This window comes from Hyla sarda, chromosome 5, assembly GCF_029499605.1.
Source record: "Hyla sarda isolate aHylSar1 chromosome 5, aHylSar1.hap1, whole genome shotgun sequence".
NCBI classification, from domain to species: domain Eukaryota; kingdom Metazoa; phylum Chordata; class Amphibia; order Anura; family Hylidae; genus Hyla; species Hyla sarda.
Window position 1 is genome coordinate 259,428,208 of NC_079193.1, and position 27,752 is coordinate 259,455,959.

General features: G+C 40.7%; 1 protein-coding gene across 11 annotated transcripts in view; it reads right to left on the reverse strand.

The window, feature by feature from the left end:
* Positions 1-27,752, reverse strand: part of PTPRM (protein tyrosine phosphatase receptor type M) — an 898,578-nt gene that overhangs the window by 351,088 nt on the left and 519,738 nt on the right. For all 11 annotated transcript variants that reach the window (XM_056521605.1, XM_056521601.1, XM_056521594.1 and 8 more), the window contains one exon: positions 2,693-2,966. In XM_056521605.1, coding sequence (XP_056377580.1) covers positions 2,693-2,966 — 274 coding nt within the window. The remainder of the gene's footprint in view (positions 1-2,692; positions 2,967-27,752) is intronic.

Consider the following 27,752-nt stretch of genomic DNA (forward strand, 5'->3'; position numbering starts at 1 on the left):
GGAAAAACAATCAGTAGATTTGGTTTCCAGTACCACCTCTATGCTAATGACACACAACTCTATACCTCTTCCTCCAACATCACCCCTGCACTCCTACAGATTACAAGTGACTGTCTCTCTGCCGTCTCAGACATCATGTCCTCTTTATATCTGAAACTAAATCTTTCGAAAACAGAACTTCTTGTTTTTTCTCCATCAACTGATACTGTACCTAACCCTGACATTTCCATCTTGGTATGTGGGACTACCATAACTCCCAGGCAGCAGGCTCGCTGTCTTGGAGTTATACTTGACTCTGATCTGTCTTTCACTCCCCATATTCAGTCCCTTTCACGTTCTTGTCACCAGCATCTCAAAAACATTTCCAGAATCCGCCCGTTTCTCACTACTGAAACTGCTAAAACTCTCATTATTGCTTTGATTCACTCCCGCCTCGACTACTGTAACTCTTTACTAATAGGCCTTCCTTTCTCCAAACTCTCTCCTCTTCAGTGCATCCTTAATGCCGCAGCCAGACTCATCTTCCTCTCCAGCCGCTACACCGATGCCTCCTCCCTGTGCCAGTCACTACACTGGCTACCAATTCAGTCCAGAATACAGTACAAAATCCTCAGTCTCACACACAAAGCTCTCCACAATGCTGCACCTCCCTACATCTCCTCTCTAATCTCCGTCTACCATCCTACACGTTCTCTCCGATCTGCTAATGATCTCACACTAACATCTTCTATAATCTGAACTTCTTACTCCCGTCTCCAAGACTTCACTCGTGCTGCATCGGTTCTCTGGAATGCTATACCTCAATTACTCAGACTCAACAACAACATCCATAGTTTCAAACATGGCATGAAAACACATCTCTTCAGACAGGCCTATAACATTCTTTAATTGGCCTCAACATATCCCCACACCTCTTGTTCGAATAGTTATTGTGTAATATTATGTCTGATACTTGTCTTTGTTTGTACCCCATAATTGTAAGCGCTGCGGAATCTGTAGGCGCTATATATATATAATTATTATTATAATAAGTGAACTTCTCTCCTTTTTATCTGCTTTCAGGTGTGATTTTTATATTGCCCACACCTGTTACTTGCCCCAGGTGAGTTTAAAGGAGCATCACATGCTTGAAACTATCTTATTTTTCCACAATTTTGAAAGGGTGCCAATCATTTTGTCAAGCCCATTTTTGGAGTTTGGTGTGACATTATGTCCAATTTGCTTTTTTTCCTCCCTTTTTTTGGTTTAGCTCCAATACACACAAAGTGAATAAACATGTGTATAGCAAAACATGTGTTACTGCAATCCTTTTTTGTGAGAAATACTTCATTTTCTTGAAAAAATTCAGAGGTGCCAACATTTACGGCCATGACTCCAAAGCTCCAAAGCCACCACACATCCTGGATATGTTCCCTGTAAACCATCCTGCCGGATATGCAGGGCTCCAGTGGCCTTCATTGTCTTCTCTGGCTTCTTCACATACTTTGCCATCCTTCTCTCCCCTTGCCTACTTCTCCCAGCAATCATTGCAGCTCTGCTCTGCCAGCCCTCACCCTCATGCTCTCAGCAGCAAAGAGAGATTCAATGTCTGATTGGCTAAGGCTGTACACACCTCCCAGTTCTCAGCACTAAAGAGAGCATGACTCATCAGTGCATGGCAGAAACCACATGGTCAGTGTCTCTCAGGAGCTGCTTTCAAAGAGGGATTTGGACAGAGACAGAGTGGATGGTTGAATAAGGTCATTCCCTCACCTCATGCATGTAAGTGACAACCAACGATAGGAAACTGATCTATATAGCTAATAAATTATATTTAGACAATTAAATAGGTTGATGAGAGGGAAAGGATGGGCTATGGGTTAAGTAATTTTTCCATTTTACTATCTATATTTTAAAATAATCCTGAAATCTTGCAGTTTTCATTTTGCCCACCAGGCCTTAAACTAATCTGAGACTTTCTGTTCTCGATAGATCATTCCCCAGTTATGCCTTTCTTGTACAGTGAAAGATGAAACCTTAAAGATAGATAACAGAGGTCAACACAACAGATGCTGGCTCAGAGAACAGACATCCTCCTCCTGTAATAGTTCACAGAGTATGTCCAGACCTCTTTCCCATTCATTTGAATGGAACAGCTTCATCCTATAGTTGCCTACGTCCATGGGTCCGGATATAAAGCATATCTTTAAATGTGTTTAAAACAGCTTAAACAAGATGGCAGCCCCTTTATCATATACAAAGGGGGGGGGGGATAATATTTTCTGATATTAAATGTGTTTAAAACAGCTTAAACAAGATGGCAGCCCCTTTATTATATACAAAGGGGGGGGGGGGATAATGTTTACTGATATATATCACTTAAACCCATGGCAAAACAACATAGTTTTGATAAACATTAAATCTACAGAGGTCTAAGAACAATTTCAGTGCATGGGCCAACTGCAAATAGTGTAGTGTAGTGTGAATAAAGCAAAGCAAGTGTTATTTATTACACATTTCTTCCTTTGAAAGCCACTTAATAGCCTGCACTAAAATGATAAAACATTTTAAGTGATTGGCTGCTTTATTTCTATGATATCTGAATGACATGTCCTTGGGCCTAGAGGATTTCTCAAATGATTTTGTTGATTTCAGCTGTTCCCTTTGAAAACTTGACAATGAGCTCAGGACATTCTGCACTGCACTGTCTTACCCCATTGGCTCTGCTGACAGCTTGATAGTAGATACTGTAGCTTTTCTGTGGTAGAAGTGGAGCATTCCAGTACCCGTTATATGTTTTATTGTCACCGACTGTAAAGATAAGGGCATTTGACAAAAGATTTGGAGGGAGTTCTGCGGCAAAGTAGTACTGTGAATTTAACAATGATGCATTCAGGTAATGTATGGGAACTGGAAAACATTTTAGCATTTCTGATGTCTTCCTGACACGACGAGATTTCTTTTCCTCAACAATAATGTGGTAACCACTGCAAGAAAAAGAAACAAACAATTTCAAGTTTTTGACTAAATCATCATATTCCACACATGAGAATTGACAGAAGCTAAACTCACTAGATATGTACTACATCATTATTTTTCACCGGCCTTTTGAACAGTAATCGTGAACAGAAACCTATGAGACAATCCTAAACAGAAAAAATTAGAGCTGGTAAAATAGTAAGCAGCCAATGGGGGCAAAAAACACTTAAAGGGGTACTCCAGTGAATCAATCTAATGTAAAATTCACTGGTGGGGAAAAGTTGCGTGGGAGTGAAAAAAAAAAAGCCCTCTCTTAATTTTCTCACTCCCATAGCACTGCCTGAATCATGTAACTCAGTTTCTGACGTTGGCTTTTCTGGGTTTGGTGATGTGACGTCTCACGCCTTAAACCAACAAATCCTGGTCTTGGGATCAAAAATACCCTGTCCCACCCCCAACAATGTCCTACCTCAGCTGCTGATTGATGTGGCCGTGTGATGTCACATTACCAAACCCAGAAGCACCGGACACTGGTAACCAAGTTCTGTGATTGTGGCAGTGTGGCGGGGGCGAGGAAGGTAAGAGAGGGGGTGTTTTTTTTTTTCCTACCAGAGCGGGTAGTAACCCAACTGACATTTACGGTATACGTTAAAAACTATTGGTTACAGATTGGATAAAGATAAATATACCAACATGTTTTATTGTAAAATGATTACATTTAAGCATCCTGCCTATTTCAGCACCACGGACAACGAAAAGGCAACTACTGTGTATATGACAGAACAACAAATACAAAGTAGCTTCTAAATATAGCTAAAGAATTACAACAATTTATAATATGTAATTGTTTTATTTAGGCTTATTGTAGTGTCAGAGATACAAGTTATTAGGAAGCAACAAGTAAAGTTCAAATGAACAGCAACATTTCTGTTTAAGAAAACTATTTCTATGTAATTCTTATCCATCTTTTCAGTTCAGTCACATACATAAACTCCTGGGCTACATCCTAACTATGGAATGTCCAACCAGAATTTCTACGTACATAGCAGTTGCCAACTGATTTCGTCAGCGCTATGACCACTCGTACCATCACCACTGATCGCACTACATAACCATGTAGATTACTCCAAAAAAATAAACATGCTCATTCTGTCAGTGAAGCCTGGAAATGTATTTTTCTGTGGACCTCTGGAAAATTCCACTGCAGAAATTCAACAGTGTGCATGGTTCAGCAGACTCCCTTTCAAAATGGGAGGCTGCTGCTTGGAAATTGTGCTTGGAAATTCTCTACTTAAAAATTTTGAACGCAAAACTAAATAAGGGTTACACATAGCTCATACATAGGGTATTTCATGTTGCAGAAAATAAGCAGGAAATAAGCTACACATTTTGCTATAAGCAGGAACACAGGGCTTCCCCGTGGCAGCCCTTGTATGTGTAGTAAGGTTAGGAGGACTATCACCTAAACATCTGCTGTGTCACCAAAGGAACATTTGTAGTATACAGATAAAACTTGAATAGTGTGTATATCATTTTAATAAATGTGTGTTACATTTTCTCAGTTATGAATACTGAGGCGATAATTTTGCAGCATCTTTTCTTAATCACCTTGTAGATGCCATTGACATACAGTATGTGTCTTGTTATTCAAAAGGACAAAAAATGGATCTTGTATCATTTCGGTGTCCTCATAAATCCTGTTTTACTGGTAAATGCGACCAATAAAAAAAAAAAAGAAAAAGATAACATGTACCTTAGTATGCAAAAAGAAGGTATGAAAATGCCCTAATGTTACAATTTCCCTAGTTCTAAACACTAAGTAGAATGTGTTTTTTTTCCCTGAAGTACTGTATACCAGGTATCTCCACCAGCAAATGTTCTTGACAAACTTAATGTAAGTATAACTCTGTAACCCCTATAACTATGACAGATTTCACTAAAGTGTGCATCCCTAAGACAAATGTTCTTGGCATCTCACAAGTAACAATATTTAACAAAAAGCAAACATTAAATCAGCAGCTTCATTCCAACTGATTAGGAAATAGGAGCCAAACTTTGGTCGTAGAGCCCTGACAGAACATTACAAATGCAGTAAGTCTTCAGGAAACTATTTCAGGTGAAAAGTAATTATCTCAGGTACTCAAACAGGGGAAAAGTAATTATCCAAGGTACTCGAACAGGAATAAAATAAATATAAATTGAAGAAGCAGGTTAGGAAATGCATTAAATCATGTAATGTATGTTTCAAATGAACATTTAATCAGGTTCCACAATTCCGTATTAGGAGAGAAATTGTTCTCCTTAGACAAGAAACACTTTAACATTTCAGACGGATGTGATGAAGCACTTTCCTTATTTTCTTACAATGGACCAGTAAAACAAGTGAATAGGAAAGAACTTAACTTCCTCTACCCCTTTCAAAATAGTCCTGATTAAAATCTGGTATAGGCGGTACATGGAGCCACTTCAGACTGTACTTGGGAAACTTCATTACCAGCAATTCTTTGATACATCACTGTTAATAAAAAGTTACAGTGATTCAAGTATTAAGAAGAAGTAGAGCAAATTTTATTTTATTTCTGATGTTGTGTATCCATGTTTGTCATCTGTAACATACAATATACACATGGTAGAATGAGGCTGTATCTAAGCAGCCTATGTAGGCCTGTGGCCTATAGGGCATTCATTTCCAAATTTATACTGCTGAATACAAATTACACCAAATTACTACAGCAATCTGAGAAAAGCTATACAGTGGTCACCCTTCACACATACTACCAAACACAACAGACCAAAGTATATGAATAACAATTGATAAAGACGCCCCCTGAGGAAGCGAGTGTGAAAACACCTTCGGGGCCAAGGTGAGGTGTCTAGGCAGGGTCCATACTATGCTTTCTTTTGCTGATCATTACATTATTTTGTATATACATTTTGCATTATTTTTTCCAATATACTTTACATTATTGTTATACTTGTATTCAGGCCTGTGTCCTGTAATTGCACCTTGCTGCCATGTGTATAGTGTTGCTATCATTATGTGACTAGCACACACTCACCATTCCTTGTCTGTGTATCCGACATATCTCTCCTAATGTATGTATCTTATGTGATTTTACACACGTTTGAATGCAACTTAGTAAAATGCATACCAAGAATAATGTTTCTGTGCCATTTCTCTTACTTTTGGCCTCCAATAGTGAGCTGGAGGGTGATCTACACATATTAACAGATGCAGAGGCTACCTTATCATTGACAACCGCCTTATTATACAAGCCATAGCTACAAAGCCACAGTTGACCATCACAGGTCCATGCTCGATATCACTACAAAACAAGTCATTTAGTCAGGAGCAGTTGTCGTTGTGCTCATTTTTCTTGGAGTGGTGGTGACAAGAGAAATGTAGTATTAAATGTGACTAGTCAGATGTTTGTTAGCAGCTCTGCATTGTGTGTCTCATAAGAGTTCTTGGGGTGGGGGCTGCCCTCTATGACATTTGTAAACCTTTAAATAAGTAGATACATAGGTGCATTAAGGGTGAAAGATCCATGTCTACCTTGAATTCAACAGAGATGAAGAGGAAATTCACAAATTTATTGTGCAAACTATTTCTTCCTTCCTCCTATATGAGATCATGTTTACACTTCTTTTTTTAATCAGTTCCCCATCACATCTTGACTGTCAGAATATCATTGCATGCTGCTCTATTTCATACAGTAAAAAACAGACACTTGGAAAATAAATCATAACATCTACAGTATGGCGTAAATCCTGTGCAGCTACAATCTACTGCTACTGGTGGCTATTCTGGAGATCCCAACCTGGGATTACTTACCCTTAGACTATACTATAAGACCAAGTCTATAGGACAGCAACAAACCAGTAGCAGCTAGTAGGATTTACATACCCATGTCCAGATACTCTGTTTCATGTTTGAAAATAATTGTTTTATGATTTGTGTTTTACTGCTCCAATGTACACTGCTAAAAAAAATAAAGGGAACACATAAACAACACAATGTAATTCCAAGTCAATCACACTTCTGTGAAATCACACTGTCCACTCAGAAAGCAACACTGATTGACAATCAATTTCACATGCTGTTGTGCAAATGGAACAGACAACAGGTGGAAATGATAGGCAATTAGCAAGACACCCCCAATAAAGGAGTGGTTCTTTAGGTGGTGACCACAGACCACTTCTCTTCAGTTCCTATGCTTCATGGATGATGTTTTGGTAACTTGTGAATGCTGGCGGTGCTTTCACTCTAGTGGTAGCATGAGATGGAGTCTACAACCCACACAAGTGGCTCAGTTAGTGCAGCTTATCCAGGATGGCACATCAATGCGAGCTGTGGCAAGAAGGTGTCTATCAGCGTAGCCTCCAGAGCATGGAGGCGCTACCAGGAGGCAGGCCAGTACATCAGGAGATGTGGAGGAGGACGTAGGAGGGCAACAACCCAGCAGCAGGACCGCTACCTTCTCCTTTGTGCAAGGAGGAGCAGTAGGAGCACTGCCAGAGCCCTGCAAAATGACCTCCAGCAGGCCCCAAATGTGCATATGTCCACTCAAATGGTCAGAAACAGACTCCATGAGGGTGGTATGAGGGCCCGATGTCCACAGGTGAGGGTTGTGCTTACAGCCCAACACCGTGAAGGACGTTTGGCATTTGCCCGAGAACACCAAGATTGGCAAATTCGCCACTGGCTCCCTGTGCTACAGAGTCTGGAGACGCCGTGGAGAACGTTCTGCTGCCTACAACATCCTACAGCATGACTGGTTTGGCGGTGGGTCAGTAATGGTGTGGGGTGGCATTTCTTTGGGGGGCCACACAACCCTCCATGTGCTTGCCAGAGGTAGCCTGACTGCCATTAACTACCAAGATGAGATCCTCAGACCCCTTGACAGACCATATGCTGGTGCGGTTGGCCCTGGGTTCCTCCTAATGCAAGACAATGCTTGCCCTCATGTGGCTGGAGTATGTCAGCAGTTCCTGCAAGAGGAAGGCATTGATGCTTTGGACTGGCCCGCCCATTCCGAAGACCTGAATCCGATTGAGCACATCTGGGACATCATGTCTCACTCCATCCACCAATGCCACATTGCACCACAGACTGTCCAGGAGTTGGCGGATGCTTTAGCCCAGGTCTGGGAGGACATTCCTCAGGAGACCATCCACCACATTATCAGGAGCATGCCCAGGCATTGTAGGGCGGTCATATGGGCATGTGGAGGCCACACACACTGCTGAGCCTCATTTTGACTTGTTTTAAGGACATTACATCAAAGTTGGATCAGCCTGTAGTGTGGTTTTTGAGTGTGACTTCATATCCAAACCTCCATGGGTTGATAAATTTGATTTCCATTGATAATTTTTGTGTGATTTTTGTTGTCAGCACATTCAACTATGTAAAGACGAAAGTATTTAATACGATTAGTTCATTCATTCAGATCTAGGATGTGTTATCTTAGTGTTCCCTTTATTTTTTTTGAGCAGTGTATATATATATATATATATATATATATATATATATATACACAAACATATATATACAAACATTACAATGAGTGAATGCACATGTAAAATATGGCAGCTGCAGGCATGATCTCTACAGTATCTAGGTGCCCTACGGTAAGATACTTATTTGAATAGCTGTAATGGCTATAAGGTTTTTGTGGTTTTGAAATCTTAAAACAACATTTTTACTTTTAAAAAGAAAATCTCTGGTGTGTAAAATCATGTCTCTAATGCAAAAATATATTAAATATAAATACTTGCACTGTAAATGATAGTACCTTGCAGCTGGTTTATGGGCACAACTTTGCTAGAAATGTTAATTTGCATAGCACCCTTGGGTGTTCTTTCTTGAAGTATGTAAATTTGATTTAAAGAAAATGACATTTTAGGTTCTGCAGCAACTCTAGCAGAGGTGCTGGGATCTATATAATATAGAACATTAAGGTCAGCAAGGAGAGCAAAGTGTTTTGCATGCTAAATGAGTCACATATGCATCTGAGAAGTAGAAGTATGTGGAATAGGAAGTAGCAAGTATAGAATTTATCTCTTAACCGTGTGTGACACTCCAAAGACATAAAAATATGAAGAGAAAAAAGCAGTAGAACAGACATTTATTAACAGAACGTTGTGCTAGATAAAGGTACTGCAACTAAGCTCATTTAACTTTAATAGAGCCAAGCTAAAATACCACATACAAACCATGGACAGGTGTGGTGCTTTTTCAGAAAGGAAGGAGCCATGTCCTTCAAATCCTGTAATATTTCATTGTAAAAAAAAAAAATGTTTATTCCCCCATGAAAAAGTCACAAGGAAATATTGGTCGGGCAAAATTCTCTACTATGACAAGTCATTTCATGTCTGTTTGTAAATGTAATAGTCAATTTTAAATTGAATTTAAATACATTTTATTATGTTATGAAGTATTCTTTGTATGATATGAGTAGCTCACGAAGAGACCTGCTGGGTAAAGGGAAGAAGATGCATCATGTAATTGGGCCCAGCAGCTTACAGTGTAGATAAAAGCCAAAGATGGTACAGGTCAACAAATTGAGAGGTGCTCTTCAAGGAGGAAGTGTGTACTAAATGGCTAAACTGGTTATTATATATATTTTTAATCAATAAAATGGGTGAATGTTATATATATGCTCCGGTAGTAAGGTTTTTAACTGAAAATAGATTATATATATATATTGAGAGACAAAGAAAAGACAATAGGATTGATCATGTACTACACAAGATTAATTTCTAAAAACATGTATGAATCCATCTGAAATGGTGGTGGAGCTTATTTATAACAAGATTGATCTTTAGGAATTTATTTGAATTACGGTAATCTTAAAGAACAACTGTCACAAATGTTTCACCCCCCAGACTACTACCAATATAGTACTGATGTCATAAGACTGAATACAGCCATTGTTCATCTTTTTTCATGTTTAAAATCTTTATTTTCTGTGGTCACCCACAGTCGGATAGGCATGGCTCGGGGTTGGCAAAGCGTGGCGGCCGCGGGGCTTTGCAAACCCCAAGCAACACCTGTCCGACTGTGGGTGACCGCAGAAAATAAAGATTTTAAACATGAAAAAAATTAACAAGTGCAGCCAAACGTATGGCTGTATTTCGTTTTATGACATCAGTACTATATTGGTAGTAGTCTGGGGGCTGAAAAATTTGTGACAGTTGCGCTTTAAATATGATCATGCATTTTCATATCAAGAATTAAACAATGTATGTGAATCAGCATAAAAATAAGTAAAACAAATAGATTCATCCCTTCTGTATTATTGAGACATAAGCATAATAAATATATTTTATTGGTTTAAATACTCATCAGTAACAAATTCTCTTTTTTACTTTAGGAAAAAGAAGTCAGCAGGTCACGTATACCTGACCCCTAGAAGGGAAATTCTGCCATCTATTTTTCTCCGGATACATTAGAGGAAGAAGAAAGTTGACTGGAGATATTTCAAACCCAAAATGTCTTTTCATCTTTTCACCACAAGACAAATTAGATTAGCGAGTAACCAGACCTCAAATCTATTTGCTCTTTAATAATTTAAGCACTTAAAGGTCAAGCAGCTCTTTTCTGTTCTCCTTTATCACAGTCCAAGTGCTAATGAAAAATAACTAAATCCCATCGTCTGTCTAATTTCCACCCAGCGCTGACTACCTGATGTAAATTAACACATGATTACCTTCTGTGCCAGGGCTGCTGCTTGGAGACAATTTCATATGTTTTTTTTTTTTTTTTTTTTTGTGCTACAAAATGAGGACACTGAAGAAAAACTGGATTAGAATTTTTAAACCTAAAATCCTCCACCAATTGATTAGGTTATTTATTTGAGGCTTAGCATAAAAATTTGAGCCACCTCACAAAACACAGCAAAAAGTAAATGACTTGTTTGCAAATAATTCCTAATCTCTAAACTAGAGATCTATTATGATTAAATTGTATGCAATGCATGAAAAAAAAACCACATGGCTATACAAAACCTACAATATAAGCACAAAATGGATGGTTGTTGAAATCCCATTTGTTCATGATATATATAGATCAGGTTAACCCTCATTCACATCACGATTCATACCAACAATGTACGGGTGTGTCGGCAAAGTTTCAAAAATGGCTGCTAATGTATTTGTATATGAATTGGCACAGGCCAATCTCAATGACTTAAATATAATCAGCGGGTAATTTTTTGAAAATATCCAAGTTTTGGCTTGAAATGAAATGTGTAGTTTGTTTTCAGTCTGTGATTTTCAGTCTGAACATAGATATGCTGGAAAATGACTTGCATGAAGTCAATGAACATAAAGAAAATCCCAGAGGATTCAAATATCAGGTTTACCTTGTGGCACATGCTGGCTCACGTGGGTGAATGACTGCGGACCACAGAGTCAAATGATAAAGAGACATTTATTTGGGATAACAAGACAACACGTTTCAGAAAGGTTAATCTTTCCTTCATCAGGTTAGACCTGACAAAAATGCATTGTCCTGTTCCGAAATGCATTGTCCTGTTTCCCCAAACAAACGTCTACCGGATATCTGCATCCTCTGGGGTTTCTCTATGTTCTACTACTTGTCCTGTTTTCCCAAACAAACGTCTACCGGATATCTGCATCCTCTGGGGTTTCTCTATGTTCTACTACTGACCGCTTTTCTGGATACTGGTCTGGGTTGCAGGCAGCTATGGTTGTTCAATGATATGCTGCTATAGGTGTAAAGCTCTGAGCCCAACATTAAAAGTGAGCAGCTTTATTATTCTACTAATCTATTGACAGTATAAGGTTAATTGCACTAAGGAGCCTCATATATGTTCTTTTCTTCTATATGCAACATCTGAAAGCCTAGGCGAATGAACTTAATGGGGCTCATGTTGATCCAAGCACAGATATGTTGGTAGCTGATTTTCATATTTTGCTAATATTTTCATGCTTCGGGGGCAGTTAGGTTATGTGCATATTAAGTAGAATTAACAGCAAATTTTCTATTGAGTTTTGGTTACAAACATGGAAAAAATGCTACGTGTGAACATAGCCCTATATGCTTTACCACAGAAGTTTTAAAACAGTATATGCAGCAATTTTTATGACATTTTCCCTACTGACTTCACATAAGGGGTGTATGTTGTACAATGAGGGGCAGTGATTACAAAAGGGGGATTGTTCTGTTCGCGGCGGGACAGTGATAACATAAGAGGGCGGGTGCTGTACCATGAGGGACAGGTATTTACATAAGGAGCAGGAGCATCACCCTTATGATGACTTCACTAACAAAAATAATACTCCACTAACTACCCTTAAGCTGGAATTCCACTATTTTTTTTTGTGGGTGGGGGGGGGGGTTCGGTGGAAACACCAATTCCGCCGCATGGCGTTTTTTCGGCAAAAAAACTCTGCAGCCAGATGTCAACTGTGAATCAATGAAAAAAAACACAAAATTATTTTTCCACTTTGCGTTTTTCAGTTTGCTGTTTTTTTTAAATCCTTTTGGTGTTTTCTCACTCTTTTTCAGCTCCTTGGCGGTTTTGCAAATTGCATCATGAGCCTATGGCATTTTTTCCCTTGAAATTGTGGCATTTTTCTCCCGTAGAAGTCTATGGGAGTAAAAAAAGGCCAAGAAAAATGCCATGTGGGTTTTAACTTTGGTGTTTTTGCAGGCGGTTTTTATTCTTTTTGGGACTTTAGCGATTCAAAAAAGTGATGGAGATACCTTTTAAATTTTATTTTCGTAGGGTACCATTTAAAAATAATAATAAAAAACATACAGTAGTGATGGAAAAAATTGTATTTAACGAAATGGATGTAGTGTGTGTTTTTCACTTTTTTTATTCTTTATTTTTTACATTTTTTAGGTAGTAGTACCTGTACTAATTGACAGATCGCCCCGAGTCTGTTGTGATCCTCCTGTATAATGTATATATGCGGCCTGCCACTCTTCTATGATCCCCTGCACTTCTGTATATATACACCAATTCATATTTCATGCAGAGAGCTGTGATTGGCCAGATGGTTCCAGCCAATCACAACTCTCTGTGGGAAATATGAATAGGTGTATATATACGTCAATGCAGGGGACCATAGAAGAAGCGTCCGCCTGCATCTATACATTATACAGGAGGATCACGGCGAGTGTCAGGAGTGACATCCCTTGTGATCTTTCCTTAACTGCAGGTACTACTGCTCCCAACATGGAGCTCAATGCTGGGAGCTGTAGTACCTGCATTAATAGTGCAACAGGTGTCAGAAGTTACACTTACTGCGATCTGTCTATTAATGCAGGTACTACAGCTCCCATCATGGTGCAGAGTGTGCTTCATGTTGGGAGTAGTAGTACCTGCAGTTAAGGACAGATCACAGCAGGTGTCACCCCTGACACCCAATGCGATCATCCTATCTATTGCAGAGATGCGGAGCGGCTTTCTCCTGCACTCCACATCTCTGCACTATACTGTGGCCGGCCAATGATATGAATAGAACATCACTCATTCATATTTCCCGCTGAAATTGGAGATTGGCTGCAACCATCTGGCCAATCCCCGCTCTGGGAATAAGTGATGTTCTATTCAAATCACAGGCCGGCCGGAGTATAGTGCAGAGATACAAGCTCTGTATAGAGCCGCTCCGCATCTCTGTTATATTATGGACAATCACATTGAGTGTCAGGAGTGACACCCGGGGCGATATGTCTATTAGTATAGGTACTACTACTCCCATCATGGAACAATCTGTTCCATGCTGAGAGTAGTAGTACTACCTAAATATGTAAAAAATAGAGAGAAAACAAGTGAAACACACACTTTATTAAAAATTGATTAAAGTTTCATTATAAAAAATAAAAATGTTGTTAAAAATTTTTTTCCCCATCTCTACTGCATCTACTGCAAGTGGAATCTCAGCCTTACCCTCCATATTAAGGTGATACAGGGACTGTGTGCCACAGTCTGACAGACCTTCTGCTCCTGATCAGAAAACCCTATGCCTTACCAGATACATCGTAAGCATGTGATGCATAAAGCAATCATGGATTGCTTTTCAGTAATTGGAGCAAGGGGCTCTGTGGCGCTCTATGCCATTTCTTAAGGTCACCAAAGGAACTAGAGTGTAAGGGACTGGCAACATATACACATTGCTGGTCACGTGAAGTGGTGCTTTGTTGCCCCAAGAAGCTGCGCCAATGCAATAGCATTTTCACAAAAACATGACTGTCTGCCACTCTGTCACACGGTGTAGATGCTGTGTTTATCTATGTGTCTCATAAAGTGATTGTTACTTCTATGAAGCCTTTTAAGTGTTCTGATGTTGTGATATTGTGTCCTTATCCTAATTCGAGGTAAAGTAAGTATAAACGCATCTTTATGTCCCAATGGGAATCTGATTTGACAATTTTGCTTGAAATGGATAAATGAAGAAAGCTATATACGGTTGCTAAATGCTGCTGGCAGGTTAGTAATATGAAAAAATCTTTGCCAGTTTTTCATAGAACTTATATGGTACCAGTTACGTCATATGTAGTTTACCCTAATACAGCTGATGTGAGGTTGTCCAGACAGGGGCTCCCATCTGCACATATGGCGGACCTGTCATATAGATAGTTCTGAAGAACCATAATTAATCTAGAAGAATATGTCTTAGGATGAACATTCTCACTAGGTTTATCTTCTAAGAGGTATGCCTGCACGGTTCACTAATGCATCATACAGAATACCCCAGTTTATAATGGTGTCTGCTATATATTTTAAAGTATGGAGGATATATACAGGGGATATCTGTGGTCAAATCAACCCTTTAAAATAAAGACCTTAAATTATGGGAAACAACTATCTGCATAACTGGGTGTCTTTTAGTAAAAATTATTACAAAAAATACTATAAATAAATAAAAAAAAATGTTTAAACTTTTGCAACCAAGGCCAACTAAAATCAGAACCTGATTGGTTGCTATGGACCATATCTTTGTCATAAATAATGACATACTGAATGTGACATACTTTGATTAGCGGCAGCAAATATGATTTATTTCTGTGCACATAATTTGAGAACTATAATCATAGAGGTCTGTGCCAGCAATTAATCATATCAGACAAATGTTGAACAAGAGGTGAAACTAGTTTATAATGTTCTAACAATTGTCCATACAATATAATGTATAGTACTGAGTAAAATTTTTTGCAACTATGCATGCAGATATAATAGTTTGGCTAGTGAATAAAACAGGCCCATATTTTGATTATCATAGAGGTACTGTGGCTAATGCTATCACAGAGTTTTTCCATCCAGAGAGCCATATGAGGGCAAACTTTTTGTGCCACAAATTGTACTTTGAAATTATACATACCAAAAACATATTATTTGTGAAGGAGATTGAATGAATAGAAAACCAAACCACATTTTTGCAACCTTGGAGAGGTATTGTTTTTAAACAGTGAATTCTATGGTAAAAATGACATGTAACCTTTATTCTGTGGGTCAATGCGATTTTAGCTCGTTGGTCCCCGGCAATCAGCCTTATTTTTCCACACAGTACTCATTGTATGGGATTGTTTTTTCATTCATTTATCAACCTCTGGCCCACAGAAGAGAACTACAGTCACACAGAAACATGCATTCTTTACTTCAGAGAAGGTAAAGTCTATCCTTCAATAATTGGCACAAATCTATGAAATATAGCTTACTCTAGTAGCAGAATGAATGGTTCCACTAATTGTTTTGTGGAGATCATTGTGAAGACACAGAAGGAGTGGATGACAAAGCCATGCGGGATTCTGTTGTTTCATATCAAAGACACTGCATTCAGTGAGTTTGGGGTCAAGCACAGAAGCCTATTACATGAATCTCCAAACAGTGATTTTTATGTAATACATTCGTTACATTTATTTTCAAGGGATGCAATAAGAAATGATAAAGGCAATCCATTCAAAACCTAAATGGACCTATCCATTACTAATAAAGGAGCTGCCCAAACCAGCAATAATTCTGTTAGTTGACTATAAAACCAGAGACTAGAGTAAGGTGAATAAATAAGAAACCCCAGTACTCAATTATGTCAACAACACTATGTCAGCTCTGCTACATCAATATCTTTACACAAAATACCAACAAACAGAATTAAATATTACACTTCTCAAATTGCCTGAAAGGAAAGAAAAAAGCAGGTGCCCTTTTATAAAATTCTACTCTGCTAGTATCCAAACCAATACTCCAGTGCTGAAAGGTAGTAATACTAGGCAGGTACTGCGCCACCATTATGCCATAGGGCTTAACTGCAAAAAAACAGCAGTGAAGGTGGCATGTTGTAGGTTGAGTGAACACATTTTCCCTGTTTTGTGTATATGTATCTGTTCATTATCCTTATTACTGTGTTATTTGCATTTCAGAAGTTACACAATTATAATGCATAACACAAACAATAATTCAACTCCTAAGTTATGGCTAAATTTCCCATCTGCTCATCTTTTTCATCTTACCTGTCTTCCCTGCTACACAACCCCTGATGTGTGCTAGAAATTATCCACAAAATATCTCCATGGGAAATATCATTCACAGTACACAAATAGCCCTGACTTTATCAACATTCTCTGTGTGCTATCGACTAATAAGGATCCCAGGTACTGAAACTATGTTTTCATCATAGAATCTACTTGTCAAAATGGCATAATAGAGAACATAAGTAACATTCTGCTGTCCATAAGTTAACAAAGTCTATACAAAACAACAAAGGATAAATGTCATTAAAATACTGTATTTTGTGATTAATAAAATCATACTGCATATTTGATTTATCAGAACATGCCAAACATAATGGAGCAGATTTAATAATAAACAGACAGGGTAAACTTGACCAGATCATTACTTTTCGTCATGTTGTTTGGCACATCTTTTGACTGTCTAGTTTAAGTTTACACTATCTATTAGTGGGTTCACTTTACACCACAATCTTGGACCAAAATTCTGGTGCCTTATTGCTGTAAAGTATCACTCTCAATTGACTCAAAGTATCACTCTCAAGACCCCATTTTTTCTAACCCACTACCCTCTACCCCTAAGTAAGTCTCCCTGTCAAGCAAAGTGCAAAGGTGCCTACAAAGTGTCTATAACATATAACAAATGAAGTGCAAGTCATGTAAGTTTTTGTGATTCAAAAATCTGTCCCAATGTTTGTAAGAGGCCTACATATGATGGTATTTGTAAGGTTCATGGAAGGTGGTGGATCCCCTGGGCCTATGTGGATGAGGATGCGAGCCGTGCCCGGAAGTGGAGTCTAATGTGCTGCTAATTTTCCACAGAGCCCGCCGCAAAGCGGGATGGTCTAGCTGCTACAGGCGGCACCCAGGTCTCTACCCCTGGCACGAACCGTCCACACAGGTTGCTGAGATGAAACCTGGCACAGAAGGATACAGACTAGATAAGGTCAGAATAGCTGATGGACAGGGCAGGCGGCACAGTAGCAGAGTCAGGAAATGGAGCAAAGGGTCAAGGGTCATGTACAATGATAACAGGAAGAAACAAAATCTATGACATCATATTTAAATGTAAGAGCTCCAGCGCGTGCGCTCTAGGAGGCGGGGGCGCACGCGCCGGAGCTAAGACCACAGAAGACCAGGGAGGTGAGTGAGGGTCTGGGACTCGCATGCGGACAGGAGAGCACTCACGGCCAGCGTTACAGTATTAAAGGGAATTAGTCACATTTGACTTCCACAAAATGGTAATATGGCTAAATAGTAGGGATGTAAGAAAAAATCGATTCTCGCGATAATCGCGATTTTTTCATTTGCCGATACAGAATCGATTCAAAATATTTTTGAATCGATTCTTTTAGGGATGTGGAATTTTTATCTGCGGACGCCCGGAACAGCATGCCATGTCCTGGGCATCAGGAGATAAAAGTTCCACATTTGTGGAGCCGGGCAGGCCGGATCTGACACGGCTATGGAGCGGGCTCCGACTCGTGCCCGCTCCGTACTATGCGACCCCCGGCTGATTTCAGTAGCCGGGGGCCGCCGCTAATAGCCAGCATGCGGCAATCGCCGCGGCTGGCTATTAAAGGAGTATCCGGTGCACACTTTTCTCATTTTATCCTATCCAGGCTGCAAAATAAAACGCACTTTATCTTACCTGCCAACGAGCCCCCGGAGCTCCGGTACAGGTGTTCGGTCCCCGGGCTGTATTCTTCTTACTTCCTGTTTATCCGGCACGTCACATGGAGCTTCAGCCTATCACCAGCCGCAGCGATGTCCCGCCTCAGCCAGTGATAGGCTGAAGCTCCATGTGACGTGCCGGACTAACAGGAAGTAAGAAGAATACAGCCCGGGGACCGAACACCTGTACCGGACTGTACCGGAGCTCCGCGGGCTCGTTGGCAGGTAAGATAAAGTGCGTTTTATTTTATTTTGCAGCCCGGACGGGATAACATGAGAAAAGTGAGCACCGGAGTACTAGATCGCCGCTGTCAAAGCTGACACACGGCGTCTATTGGGATCTATGAATGCTCCCAGGTGGGCGATATATCGCGATATATCGCGATGTATCGTCACCTAGACGGTATCGCGATATATCGGGATATATCGAATCGCCACACTGGTATCGCGATTCGAATCGAATCGCCAAATTCTTGGCGATTCACAACCCTACTAAATAGGTTATGCAATGTTGATTGTAAATATGTTATTTTTACCTTGGTACTCACTAGTCTTCGCTGCAGTAATCCCCAAAGAGTTGCTGCATTGGATACAAATGCATACCAAGGACTTGTGAGGTTGAATGCTGAACGCATCAGTGAATGGATCCTTTGTGGGCTGTGAGGCACTGTTAGTCAGTATAGAGATAACACTTAAATATTTACAATAAGTGACATTTGACATATTCAGCCATAATATCAGTTTGTGCTAAAAAGAAAATTCCCATTGCCATTGAGTACAAGGGGGACCTAGTGGTGACAGGGAGTTGCAGAGCTTTCTTGTTAATTTTGCTTTTATTTTTTTTTTGTAACCGCTATGCTGATTCTTGTCTTTGTACTTACAGTAATATACCAAGTCTTCCATTGTGCAGTTTTGGTCTTTTTTTTTTGGGCGGGGTCTAGATAAGGTCATGGCAGGAGGCACAGTAGCAGGGTCTGGAAACACAGCAAAGGGTCAGGTACAAGGATAACAGGAACAAAGAAACACAGACGCTTTCTCTCAGGCACTAGGGCAACATACATCCGGCAGGGAGTCATGGGAGGAACTGATACTTATAGTAGAAGGTGCAGGTGGCCTTTTAAATGTATGAGCTCCGGCACGCGCGTGCCCTAGGAGGTGGGAGCACGCGTGCCGAGGCTGAGAACACGGAAGACCAGGGAGGTGATTGATGGGCTGGCAGCGGGGACATGACAGGAGAAAGCTCACGGCCTCTTCTTGGAATTTAGAAAGTTCCATAGTATAGGAGGGTGGCAGATCGGTAATAAAGTTCTTAGCACTATGAGACCAAGGGGATTCCAGAGTGGGCAAAGGCTGTAAGAGACCCGCTGGCTTCCGTAGAATAATTTTTTTACGGGCACAGGTGACGCAGGAACGAACAAAATCTGTAACATCACGTTTAAGGTGCGGCCACCAGTAATGCCGGAAGATAAGTTAAATAGTCTTCCGTTTACCAGGGTGACCAGGCAGCCAAGAACAATGTCCCCAATTCAAGACTTTACATCTTAGGTTAGCAGGCACCAGAGGGAACTTGTTGAAGATAGACAGGAGCTACAGGAAACAAATGCTCAGAAGTAAAATTATGCCTTGGCTTGGAGTTCAATCCTGCAACATCGGAGGACCTGGAGAAAGCGTCAGCTCTGAAGTTTTTGTTAGCAGGCCTAGGAGGAAGAGAAGAAAGAGTTTTAGATTGGTTCAGCACAAGACAATCATTTTGGCAAAACCGTCCCAAGCAAAAGATTTCACCAGATTTCCTGTCTAGTTGAGGAGAAAGACGTTGAAGCCTAGGAAGACCAAGAAGAAGCTCCGAAGTACAATGTGGCAGCACAAACAATTTTTTCCTTATGCAAATCTCCTACTTGCAGGATGAGAGGTTCTGTGTGGTATAGCACCTTACAGTTCAGATTTTGTCCATTAACAGAGGAAATGTACAAGGGCTTGGCAAAACGAGTCACTGGCAGGCGAAGTTTCTGAACCAGGGAGGCACCAATGAAGTCGAAAGTGGAACCAGAGTCCAAAAATGCAGAAGCGTTGAAAGATGTCTTAGCAGGAGTAAAGTCCTGAACTGGGAAGGAGAAGTAATATTCACAGCTAGGGAAACCACTCTCACATAAACAAGTTGCAAGCGTTCTACCGGACGCAGAGTACGTATAGAACAGTCTTTGAGAAAGTGCTCCGGAATGGCACAATATAGGCACAAATTCTCATTGTGTCGATGGGATCATTCCTGATGCGTTAGGCGAGAGCGATCCACTTCCATAGCCTAGGAGGCAAAGAAGATGGTAGAGGTGGAGGTTGAAACACAGGAGCCAATTGGTGTAATCGCCATGTACGGGCAGGTTCTCTTTCCAAATGAAGTTCCTTCTGCCTCTCAGCAAAACGCATATCAATACAAGTAGCTAAATGGATAAGTTCACTCAGGTTAGTCGGAGAATCTTGTGCAGCGAGAGCATCCTTGATTTTACTAGAGTCCATTTTTAAAGGTAGCACACAAGGCTTCGTCGTTCCAGGACAGTTCAGGAGCTAGTTTGCGGAACTGAACAGCGTAGTTGCCCACAGAGGAATTACCTTGACAGAGAGTCAGAAGAGCCGTCTCGGCAGAGGAGGCTCATGTGAGTGCTTCAAATACTTTGCAGAATTCTACAAGGAAGGACGGTAGGTTCGAGGAGACTGTATTATTACGATCCCAGAGAGGAGTAGCCCAGACAAAAGCTTTTCCAGACAGACTGACCACAAAGGCCACTTTAGCACGCTACGTCGGGAACTGATCCGCCATGAGTTCTAGATGCATAGAACACTGTGTCACAAAGCCTCTGCACAGCTTGGGATCTCCATCAAACTTTGTGGACAAGGCTAAGCAAAGCTTGGACCCGGAAGAAATAGCTGACAGAGGAGGAGGCTCAGGCACAGGGTGCTGCTGCTGTTGTTGCTGCTGAGCGTGAAGAAGCTGTTGCATCATAGCAGAAAGTTGATTCAGTTGTTGCGCTTGACATGCTAACTGCATGCGACTATTGAGCCACGAGGGTGGAAAGATCAGAAACACCTGGCAGATTCCCCCCAGCAGGATCCATGGCTAGATCTTACTGTAAGTGTCATGGCAGATGGTGGATCCCCTGGGCTGTGTGGATGATGACGTGAGCTGTGCCAGGGAGTCTAAGGTGCCGCTGGTTTTCGCCAGAGACCGCCACAAAGCGGGATGGTCTTGCTGGGGCAGGCGGCACCCAGGTCGCTACCCCTGGCACGACCTGTCCCCACAGGTTGCTGGGATGAAACGTGGCACAGAAGGATATAGACTAGATAAGGTCAGGAAAGCTGATGGACAGGGCAGGTGGCACAGTAGCAGGGTCAGGAAACGAAGCAAAGGGTCAGGTACAAGGTAACAGGAACAGAGAAACACAGAAGCTTTCTCTCAGGCACTAGGGCAACAATGATCTGGCAGGGAGTCATGGGAGGAACTGATACTTATAGGAGAAGGTGCAGGTTAATACACTAATTAAGGGTATACTGGCCCTTTAAATGCAAGAGCTCTGGTGCACGCACGCCCTAGGAGGCGGGGGCACGCGCACCGGGGCTGAGAACACAGAAGACCAGGGAGGTGAGTGACGGGCTGGGACTCGCTGATGTTACAGTATTAAAGGGAATTAATCACTATATTTTACTTCCACAAAATGGTAATATGGCTAAATAGGTTATGCAATGTTGATTGTAAATATGTTATTTTTACCTTGGTACCAACTAGTCTTCGCTGCAGTAATCCCCAAAAGAGTTCCTGCAATGGATAAAAATGCATACCAAGGACTTGTGAGGTTGAATGCTGAACGCATCCTTGAATAGACCCTTTGTTGGCTGTGAGGCACTATTAGTCAGTATAGAGATAACACTTAAATATTTACAATAAGTGTCATATAACATATTAAGCCATAATATCAGTTGTCCTTAAAAAAAAAAAAAAAAAATCCCATTGCCATTGGGTACAAGGGAGACCTAGTGGTGACAGGGAGTTTCAGAACTTTCTTGTTAATTTATTTTTTATTTTTTTGTAACCTCTATGCTGATTCTTGTCTTTGTACTTTGTAATATACCAAGTCTTCCATTGTGCAGTTTTTTTGTTTGTTTTTTGGGGGAGGGTCATGTTTTTCGTCAGTATTTACTATATTTCATATTGTTATGTTTCTGATTGAGAAAATTTTGCTTTTATTCTTCCTGTGCTAGTTGGAAACTTATCATTAGAGATGAGCGAAGTTACAGTGATTCGATTCGTCACGAACATCGCGGCTGGGCATTTGCTGACTTTTCCTGCATAAATTAGTTCAGCTTTCAGGTGCTCCGGTGGGCTGGAAAAGGTGGATAAAGTTCCAGCCCACCGAAGCAGCTGAAAACTGAATAATTTATGCAGGCTAAAGTCAGCAACTGTTGAGCCGAGAAGTTTGTGACGAATAGAATTACTGCATCTTCGCTCATCTCTACTTATCATGGTTCATCTTGCTATTGTAGTAGGGATTTTTTGGTTATTGGTCTGTACCCATGATGCTTGGTTTTAAATGTTTTTACTTGCATAAAGTTTACAATAAAGTGTTTACTGTATTTTTTTGTTTTACTGTTTTGCAGTACATGTCTACAAAGTAGCATCACACCTAAAACCTCCTAAGGGACAACCCCCAACTTCTACATCACTTTACATTATTAAGCAAATGTGTCACCTTAGACACTTGAGTGACAACCCATATGTAATAGATGCCATACACAATAAATGCCTCCCACCTTTTTTAAAAACAGATACTGACAAAACCATTAGAAATGTAATTTAAAAAAATGGCATAAAACCAGAACATAGAAAACTATAAAACCGTAAGTTTTTTTATCCCTACCAAAGATCAGACACCCACCAATCATAATACTATGGCATATCCTAACAATAAGCTATATCATTCTAAAATGTAAATATTTCCTAAATGTTAAGTACCGTATATACTCGAGTATAAGCCGACCCGAGTATAAGCCGAGACCCCTAATTTCAACCCAAAATCCAAGGAAAAGTTATTGACTCGAGTATAAGCCTAGGGTGGGAAATACATCATCCCCCCCCTGTCATCATCCAGACCCGTCATTAACATCTTCATCATCATCACCGCCTGTCATCATCCAGACCCTCATCATCATCACCTGTCATCATCCCCTTGTCATCATCCCACACATCCCCCCTTCATCATCCCCTTGTCATCATCCCACACATCCCCCCTTCATCATCCCCTTGTCATCATCCCACACATCCCCCCTTCATCATCCCCTTGTCATCATCCCACACATCCCCCCTTCATCATCCCCTTGTCATCATCCCACACATCCCCCCTTCATCATCCCCTTGTCATCATCCCACACATCCCCCCTTCATCATCCCCCTTGTCATCATCCCCACCCCCCTTCATCATCCCCTTGTCATCATCCCACACCCCCCCTTCATCATCCTCTTCTCATCATCCGCCCTCAGTGGTCTTCAACCTGCGGACCTCCAGAGGTTTCAAAACTACAACTCCAAGCAAGCCCGGGCAGCCATCGGCTGTCCGGGCTTGCTGGGAGTTGTAGTTTTGAAACCTCCGGAGGTCTGCAGGTTGAAGACCACTGCGGCCTTCAACATCATCCAGCCCCCTCTCACCCCCTTTTAGTTCTGAGTACTCACCTCCGCTCGGCGCTGGTCCGGTCCGGTCCTGCAGGGCTGTCCGGTGAGGAGGTGGTCCGGTGGGATAGTGGTTCCGGGCTGCTATCTTCACCGGGGGCGCCTCTTCTCCGCGCTTCCGGCCCGGAATAGAGGCGTTGCCTTGACAACGACGCAGAAGTACGTTGGCAATGAACGCACCTCTGCGTCGTTGTCAAGGCAACGTGACTATTCTGAGGCCGGGCCCGAAGCGTTTAGAAGAGGCCTCCCCGGTGAAGATAGCAGCCCGGAACCACTATCCCACCGGACCACCTCCTCTCCGGACAGCCCTGCAGCACCGGACCAGCGCCGAGCGGAGGTGAGTACTGTACAGAACTAAAAGGGGGGTGAGAGGGGGCTGGATGATGTCGAAGGCCGCAGTGGTCTTCAACCTGCGGACCTCCGGAGGTTTCAAAACTACAACTCCCAGCAAGCCCGGACAGCCGATGGCTGTCCGGGCATGCTGGGAGTTGTAGTTTTGAAACCTCTGGAAGTCCGCAGGTTGAAGACCACTGCGGGTGGAGAGTTCACTCGAGTATAAGCCGAGGGGGGTGTTTTCAGCACGAAAAATCGTGCTGAAAAACTCGGCTTATACTCGAGTATATACGGTACTAGATAGAAGAGAACATACTGAAAAACCTTGTAATAATATTGTATCTTGAATAAAGTCAAATAAGTTTGGTTACATAAAGATAAGTAGGTTATATACCTGTAAATAATTGCAGATAAAAAAAATAATATCAAGCCAAGGAAAAGTAAAAAAAAAATGGCTGGGGAATAGAAATAAAAGTTAAAATCATTTGGTATATTGCTATGAAGTATTATTATTGTCATCACTCATGCCTGTTATAAGGTACAATTAGGGAAAATGTAGAACCTGTCTTCTCATACACTCTGTCAGTTTTCTCTTAGTAAACAGCTTTTTGTTACACAAGCACATGTCATTCTTTGCTTGACAGCCACATTCATCTTTAGCTTACGTGTATTTATGGAACAGAACCAAAAATAGAAATACATTTATTTTAGCTGCAAATAACAGAAATTATTTGGAAGGAGGTTTCGGCAAGTTCGCCTGACAGTGAAATTGATAATTAATTTAGAAAATTCTTCTTGTGCCACATGGGCACCTTGTCGAGTGACTGCACAAGCTGTGTCTGGAAAAGATACAATTATGATGTGGATTCTTATTAATCTATGTCTGTGTGGCTCTGAATAACCAGACAAATATAGGGATCAATGTTTTAAATAAAGTGTTAAAGGGGTATTCCAGGCAAAAACTTTTTTTTATATATCAACTGGCTCTGGAAAGTTAAACAGATTTGTAAATTACTTCTATTAAAAAAATCTTAATCCTTCCAATAGTTGTTAGCTTCTGAAGTGGAGTTGCTGTTTTCTGTCTAACTGCTTTCTGATGACTCAGCTGTGCAGCTCCTATGGGGATTTTTTCCCATCATGCACAGCTCCCGGGACATGACATCATCATTGAGCAGTTAGACAGAAAACTTCAGAAGCTAATAACTATTGGAAGGATTAACATTTTTTAATAGAAGTAATTTACAAATCTGTTTAACTTTCCGGAGCCAGTTGATATATAAAAAAAAGTTTTTGCCTGAAATACCCCTTTAAGATGGTCATATATTTTATAAAGCTAGCGGCTAAAGGCTGAATGGTCAACATCTATTCTTCCCAACAGACCCCATACACCTGCATGCTCCATTTGGCCAATTATGTTTTCTCAATGGAAAGAAAATAGTAAGATGCTCATAGACAACTCTGGGTTATCTCTGGTGAGCCAGGACTCTCACACATACATTAGTTGTTTCGTCCTGTCCCACCAAAATGTATGGGTTTGGCTTACATTCATTTACTATGTATGGCTACATTTAGACTTTGAATATTATTGGTATCGTGTACATGATGATTCAGAAATGAGTTGTTTCCTTACTACCACAAACATGCTTACAACTTTCAATGACTTGGATGGGGACTAGTCAGACTTCACAAAATTAGAATATCTGTATAATTTATTGCAATGTAAAAAATAAAAACTGACATTCCTTAGATTCTCAGGTGATTGGTATAGTCATGTAATATCATTAGGCCTGAGTTCTTGAAATGAAAGCCATAGATCAAATTGTCACTGCAAGGTATAAGTCAGTTTAAATTAGCAAAATGTTTAATAGAGGAATTTAGTAACGTCTCGATTTCATCAACTGAATTTAAAATACAAGTCGACTAAACTCTGGAGCGGTGAATATAAAACCATTCTACTATACTTTAGGGAAATAAAGTGAAATACAAAGTAGGACTCTTCAGTAAACAGTATATTTTGTGATAAATGCAACCAGCAAATGCCACAATATACAATCTGGTATTAAGAGAATAGCAATTACAACACTTCAACACCGCAATACTTCTGTCAGAATATAGAATCAGTATTTGTAATCCAAAACCAGGAGTGGATACTACAAAAAGAAAAAGTATAATGTAAAGATTGACACCTCTTTGTGTCTTGGACTCACGCCTGGTTTTGGCTTACAAATCACTAGATCACTAGAATGCTTCTCTCCCCACTCTTTGTGAGTGAGCCGGGAATGAACGCACTTATTGCAAACTTCTTTCAGCTCATACAAGTGATCGGATGGGGTCTGAATACTCAAAACATTTGATATGTCTCTAAGACAAAAGTTGTTTTTTTACATAATGACAATACCTATTTCTGCCATGTGAAATTAGCATTTACTGCATATACAATGTAAAGGGGTAGAAGTTAGTTTGTGAGCAGGTTTACTGAAAGGTGGCAGTTAGGCCTTATGTACATGGCAGAACCGTATGCACAAGGATGTATGAATACATACAGAGACAATGGCCAAAATGTATCAATCTGCCTGAAACTGGTCTTTCCCATAGCAACTTATCACAGCTCAGATTTCATTTTATTAGTTATAAAATATGGGCTGTGATTGGTTATTTCATGAATAAAACATTGATAAATCTTGGCCAGTGTGTGCTGCAATGTGTGTGTCATCACATGCTGTTAAGGTACTCACTTAGAAGTAATTTAGCATAACATCTAACACGAAAAAAAAAAAGACATTTTAGGGATCAGCACAACACACGACTGTGAATTTAGCATAATCATGCAAATGTATCAGCCTATAGAATATAGACTAAAGAAGCCAGTAAAAGGTCACATTCTTTGTGGAAGGGCTGGCATTACAAAGTAATGTTATTGCACTTCAAAAGGTGAGGAGAGAAAACGAAAAAACTAAAATTAAAATTGGCTGTGTCATCAAGGCCCAAATGTGTTGTACCCTTAAAGGGGTACTCCGGTGCTTACACATCTTATCCCCTATCCAAAGGATAGGGGATAAGATGCCTGATCGTGGGAGTCCCGCAGCTGATACCTATCTGATACCTATCACGCCCCTCCTGTAAGCTTGCATTGAGGGGCGGAGCGTGACGTCACACGGGGGCGTGACGTTACACGCTGTCGGCCCTGCGGTTGACCATAATCAGACCCGGAGCGAACACGCTCCAGGGACTGATTACAAACGGGGTGCCGCGGGACTCCCACGATCAGGCATCTTATCCCCTATCCTTTGGATAGGGGATAAGATGTGTAAACACCGGAGTACCCCTTTAAATGGTTAAGGGACCAAATGATGTTGTCAACATGCAAACAAAGGCAAAAGCTGTTTACGTGTTAGACTTTCATTTATCCAGAAACCACAAAGTCGCTCTTTCCACAGCTTATTGTAAGAAAAGGTAATAGATGCATGCAGGGTAGTATATGCAGATGACAGGAGCATGTTCATATATTACTCATTTCTATAATGTTGGTTAGGTATAAAAAGACATAAAACACTTGATCATAATCTTTCTCATATCACAATTGTGTGGATGTCT